The sequence below is a fragment of the Octopus bimaculoides genome, chromosome 1 (genome assembly GCF_001194135.2).
Source record: "Octopus bimaculoides isolate UCB-OBI-ISO-001 chromosome 1, ASM119413v2, whole genome shotgun sequence".
In the NCBI taxonomy this organism is placed as follows: domain Eukaryota; kingdom Metazoa; phylum Mollusca; class Cephalopoda; order Octopoda; family Octopodidae; genus Octopus; species Octopus bimaculoides.
The window spans coordinates 173,237,961-173,244,373 of NC_068981.1; the positions used below are offsets into that span (position 1 = coordinate 173,237,961).

A 6,413-nucleotide genomic window follows, 5' to 3' on the forward strand; every position below is an offset into this window, starting at 1 on the left:
CATGCTAGCATGGAAAGTGGACGTTAAACGATGATGATGGTGATGATATATATATATATTGAAAATCCTTCACTTCAAATTCTGAATCACTACTGGTGAATGTGAAACTGGTTTCCATTTTTTCAGTTATAAAAGACAGAAAACACTTTGGGTGGTTTCAGGTGGGTTGATAATGAATATTTTCTGTCAGCTTTTTTCTCTTCAGCTTAGCTTTTTGAATTCAAGACTAGGCAGAGACTCTTTTTTTATTGCAAAAAAAAAAAAAAGAGACCCATCACAAAAATTTAAAACAAGTAATTTAGATTTTAAAATTAAAGCCAAAAGAATATTTCTGAAATTTAAAGGTTATTTAGTATTTGATGCTTTATCTTTTAATAATCACTGGTGGTTTAATGTAAACTGTCATATTGAACTTATAAAATAGGAAGGAATTATCTCATTCAGTATCTTCAACAACTACCACCAATACTGCTAATTTCTCAGAATTTGCAAATTGGGCTGGTGGGGGGAAATAATTCTAAGTTAGCCTTCCCTACATAGAATATCACAACATTACATCTAGAATTGTAAATGAAGTAATGCAAATATGTATCCTCTCATCCACTATTTTGTACCTAACACTTACTTGATCTTTTTACAAATCCTTACATTAGCACTGCCTCATATTACAACTGACATCACAGTTACCCTACCTTTTCTAGTCATTACTACATAATGACTTCAACACAGCATCAACCATGTTCAAAGAGACTAGTAGCCTGTACAAAATCCACCTCCCCCAACCCTTGAGGTCAGCTTTCCCTCTTGGTCTTCTTCTTTTGCATGATCTTTCCACTTTACTTGCATGGAATTTGTTATAAGTATCAAATGTTAAAACCAATGTAGCATGCTACATGTGATACACTTTATACCTAATTTTTTTCTTCGGCTCAGTTGTAATCTGCTGTTCAAGCATGCTAATGTTATATAGCCAGCAATGAATGCTTGCTTTTTTTTTTCAGCCTTCACAATACCTCAACATGAAATGCCCATGTTTTGCTCTCACACAAAATCAAACATCATACATAAGCATCATCCATGCAATCTACCCCTCAGAGAGTGAGTCCTAAGTCCTGGGGTCAATTTGTTCAACTAAAAGCATTCAAGGCAGTGCTCCAGCATGGCCGCAGTAAAAGAATGAAAGGATAGATATCAAACATTCAAACGTAACCACTTCTTAGATATTATTGTCTTCTTTACTGCTAACTAAAATTTTGTCTTTACTTCGGGGCCTTCAATTTTAGGATTTGCTTCCACATTTGGAATTTCTTTTGTAATTCCTTGACAAAGAGCTGCCAGAATTAAGGTCATTGGTATGCAGAAGTTGCTATGGACAGCTGTCTTAACATAAGGACTGGAAATCTATAATAAACAGGAGGAAATTGAGAACAGCCCTGATGGACACCTTGCATGTTAAATGCCTTGCTAAACTCATTATTAACTCTCACCTTGCTGACAGTATTTTTATACATGGCTTGAATAGCTTTTATACACTATTCATCTACATCGTATTCTGTAGTTGTATCACTGGGAAGAAGTCATTGATGAGACTCACATTCAGACATTAACCCAAACTGCATCTCATCTAAACTAATTCACTTTGTAGACATACTTGAATACTTTGTTTCTTTGTCCATCAATTAAAAATGTTTATAGTTACTCCTTTCTAGAGCATTTCTTTTGCTTTTGTAGCAGTTGATGGTGATACTACTATGGCTCCCCTTAACAGCAAAATTCCTTCAGATGACATACTTACTGCCCTGCACTTAGGAAAAACATTGAATATTCAAGGCTTTGATCATAGACCTAATCAACTGGAGTAGACCTGGAACAAATCGACAATAAACCTGATTGACTATGCAAGTGACAACTGCATGTCCTACTTTGCCAGACCTTTTCAGCACTTTAGTAACTACTTGTGATGGTCTAATCCTTAATAGTGCTTTCAACTATATAACTGTCAACTTCAATTGCTAGTTCTTCTATTGAGTCTAGCTGGAACCATGCTCCATCCTCACAAATCTTGTCTATGGCTCATAGCAAATTGTCTTATAGACATCCCAGTTATTCTTTATGCTGACGTTATCATCATATGCAGGTACATCTTCTTAACACCAGCTAGTATTTCTATGAGCCTATGTTTGGCTGGAGGGTCATTCAGCTTCCAAACTGTCCTTCCTTCTCCAGTGTCTCAGAATATGGCTAGCTCTTACCATGAGGTTATTGATCACTAGTCTAGGTTAAATTGTCCCTCCTTCACTTAGGAAGGACTCACAACTGGTTACGGTCTTGTTTCTTGAGTGTGAAATCTATTTGGTATACATGTTCATCTGATTAGTAGATTTATACAGTGGCTGGTTGTTTGCCTGAAGTTATTGCTGTAATGGGTTAATTCATTTGTGTCACTGAGCTGCAGAAGCCTTGATTCCTCCTCATTCTTCATTCTTCATACCATAGAGTCTCATATTTACCAGAAACAATCATCATGGTGTCGCTTAAGGAGTCCGTTTGTTACCTTGATAGTCAAAAGAGTTGTTTCACGCAAATAGCACCCATGCTGGTGGCACATAAAAGCATCCATTACACTCTCAAAGTGGTTGGCATTAAGAAGGGCATCCAGTTGTAGAAAACCATGCCAAATCAGATGAGTCTGGTGCAGCCTTCTAGCTTACCAGCCCTGGTCAAACTGTCCAACCCATACCAGCATGGACAACGGACATTAAATGATGATGATGATAACTTCACAGAAACAGTCCTTTTGCTCATTTACCAGTCCAGGTTATAGTGCACATATAGCGATAACTGTTACTGTTAAGTAACTCCTGATTAGTCTTTGCAAAGAGAGAACTCAATTATACCTCTCATCTCTGAACTCTGCAAAGTGTTTAGTAAAAAACATTTTATATTTAATTACAAACCAGATAGGGATTTACATTATTTACATTTGATGGATATTTGTCCTCATCTTGTTTGTTGTTAACACAATGTTTCAGCTGATATACCCTCCAGCCTTCATCAGGTGTCCTGTGGAAATTTCGAACCTGGGTTCTCATTCCTAAGGTATTTTTTGATGTTATAACAATAATAATTACTATTATTATTCAGGTAACTGCCTGGAATCAAACTCGGAATCTTGGGGTTAATAGCCCACGCTCTTGACCACTACGCCATATGCCCATGGGCATATGGTGTAATGGTTACCACTACGCCATAAACCCATGGGCATATGGCGTAGTGGTTAAGAGCGCGGGCTACTAACCCCAAGATTCCGAGTTCAATTCCAAGCAGTGACCTGAATAGTAATAATAATATCGAAAAATACCTTAGGAATGAGAACCCAGGTTCAAAATTTCCCTAAGAAACCTGATGAAAGCTGGAGGGTATATCAGCCGAATTGTTGTGTTAACAACAAACAAGATGTGGACAAATATCCGTCAAATGTAAATAATGTACATAATTTCTCATCTCTTAAACATAGAACAGAAAGGGATTTGTTTGATAACTGTGAAGTTTCTAGTACTGACTTGTTCTAGTTTCTATGTACCGCAGTTTCAGTTGCTAAAAGATGGGTACTATTTTCCAAGCTTTTTATTTTTTTTCTACATATGTTTCATTAATATGAGGTTTTTTGTGTTTGAAATCCATTATTTCTATGAAGTCTGTTGTAAAAATTATTATATATATTAATGTTATATAGGAATTTTTGAGTTACCTCTGATTATAGGGATGGTTTTGTTTTATTTTCAGATTCATCTGTGTCAGCACCATTACAACCTGAAGAACCAGATAAGGATATTTCGACATCTGATAAGGATGATACAGAAATAAGTAAGGATGTATCTAATTCTGATGAAAAGGAAGAGGCTGATCTGGATAATGATAACGGCAAAGAAGTTGACAGCAGTTCTGAAAGGCTTTCTAAAACACCATCTCCATTACAATTTTCAAGAAACAATTCCAATGAAGATTTGTCAAGTGTTACTAAGTCTTGTGAAATTTCAGAAAGCTGGGAAAATAACGATAAAAAAAGATCTGCTGAAGAAGCTGATGATTGGACTGATGCAGAAATTGCCCCAGTAAAACGATCTCGTTTAGATGATGTAATTGGTAACTTAGGGTCACGGATTGGTATTAAATTAGATTCTATCCCATTTGTTGACGAATTGGAAGAGTCTAGTAAAGACAGTGATTCTAGTGAAAAACCCTCTGAAGAATCAGTAACAACAGACGAAGAAGAAGATCAAGAAAAAACATCAAATTCAGACCAAAAGTACATCAAGATATCTGAAAAGGTAGCATTCATTCATTTTGGAAATATCTTTGTTCCTAGATTACTGCTTCATTGTACTTTGAACTTAGATATTTTTGTCTCTCAATTCAAAGGAACATTTTTCAAATATCATACCCTTTAACTCTTTTGTTATTATATTTCTGTTGACATACACCTCATTTGTTTCAGTTAATTTTCAGATAATGAAGGCATGAGTAAATTAACTTGTTATTATTAAACTGGTGTTTGGAACATAAACATGAAATTTTGATGGAAGGTTAAAACAGTATGCTTACATCATAGAGCTAGATGTGATCTTGGCAAGTTGGTATTAGCTAAATATTTCTGGATTAAAAGTGTCATAAGATTTCATTACCATTTTAGTAATATTTCATTATAAAAATACAAATTAAAAGAAGAAAAAAAAAATTAGAAAAAAAAAATTTAATGTAATGATATATTGATTACAGTTTTAATGCTTTATATATATTGTCGACATCATCATCATCATCATCATCATCATCATCATCATCATCATCATCATCATCATCATCATCATCATCATCATCATCATTTAATGTCAGTTTTCCATGCTTGTATGGGTTGGACAGTTTGACTGGAGCTGGCAAGTCAGACAGCAGTACCAGGCCCCAATTGTCTGTTTTGGCATGGTTTCTATGGCTGGATGCCATCCTAATACCAACCACTTTACAGAGTGTACTGGGTGCTTTTTATGTGGCACACACCTCTGTTCTTAAATATAGATAACCAGAGAAAGGTTATCCCAGTTCTAATTGCTGTTTAATGATTTTTCCTTCTTATTGTTCAAAATACTTGCACAATGGAACTTCTACTTACCAAATTCATTCACAAGGTTTTGGCTGGCCCAAAGCTATAGTAGAAGACACTTGCTCAAGATACCATGTAGTGGGACTGAACCCAAAACCATGTGGTTGGCAAGTGAACTTCTTTTCCACATTGCCATACCTGCAACTCACATGTTGCAAGGTTATACGCATTTATTATTTAATTTTTTTTTACTATTAAATTACTCAGTACTATATTTTTCACTTCCAAGATACATCTGACAACAACTTGTACTGACTCTGGTCTTGTAACTCAATTACATCTATGTTGTATTCAAAACATTGGTAAAATTTCCCACTTCAAACACTAAAGAGCTTTCATACTTTTTAAATGTGATTTGTGTTGAGTAATTCTCTCCTGTGAGTATGAGGTACTGAAGACAGGAGGAGTATATTTGATTCATATTTAGTTAAACTCAGTTCTTTTGAATATTTAAAACATACTTGCAGCAAATTATAGCTGTACTTTTTGATATATTAATACTAAACTGGGTTTTTGTTTTTAATCCTAGGAATTAGCTGAGATTGTAAAAAGAGAAGTTATAAATATTTTAAACAGTAAAGAAACCACTTTAGAAAGTCTTCAGGTTAAAATTGATGAATTACAAGCGACAAATGAATATTGGAAAACACAAGCAAAGGAGTTACATAAAGAAGTTCTTGAACTTACTGTGTTGCAGCAAAAACAAGAAAAACGAAAAGCTGCTGCTATTGCCCTTAAGGTAATAAATAGTGTATTTGTTTTTGCTTCACCTGTTGTTTAAATTGTGTTATTGTTTTTATTTAATCCTAAAAACATCTGAACTCTTTTTGTCACTTTGAATTTTATGCTTTTAGCAAATATGTAATTGGATATTCACAATTAGGAAGCAGACATTTCAGGAAAATTTAAGCTGTACATTCGAACTCTGTCAGAAATAATGTTCCTAGCTCTGATGTCATCATCATCATCATCATCGTTTAACGTCCGCTTTCCATGCTAGCATGGGTTGGACGATTTGACTGAGGACTGGTGAAACCGGATGGCAACACCAGGCTCCAGTCTGATTTGGCAGAGTTTCTACAGCTGGATGCCCTTCCTAACGCCAACCACTCAGAGAGTGTAGTGGGTGATTTTACGTGTCACCCGCACGAAAACGGCCACGCTCGAAATGGTGTCTTTTATGTGCCACCCACACAAGCCAGTCCAGGGGCACTGGCAACGATCTCGCTCGAAAATCCTACAGGAGCCAGTCAGG

The 6,413-nt window shown here is 35.6% G+C and overlaps 1 protein-coding gene across 10 annotated transcripts in view; it reads left to right on the forward strand.

Moving 5' to 3' along the window:
• The window catches only part of LOC106867666 (activating transcription factor 7-interacting protein 1), a 101,001-nt gene that overhangs the window by 69,565 nt on the left and 25,023 nt on the right, over nt 1-6,413 (forward strand). For all 10 annotated transcript variants that reach the window (XM_052972728.1, XM_052972717.1, XM_052972700.1 and 7 more), the window contains 2 exons: nt 3,787-4,331; nt 5,688-5,897. In XM_052972728.1, coding sequence (XP_052828688.1) covers nt 3,787-4,331; nt 5,688-5,897 — 755 coding nt within the window. The remainder of the gene's footprint in view (nt 1-3,786; nt 4,332-5,687; nt 5,898-6,413) is intronic.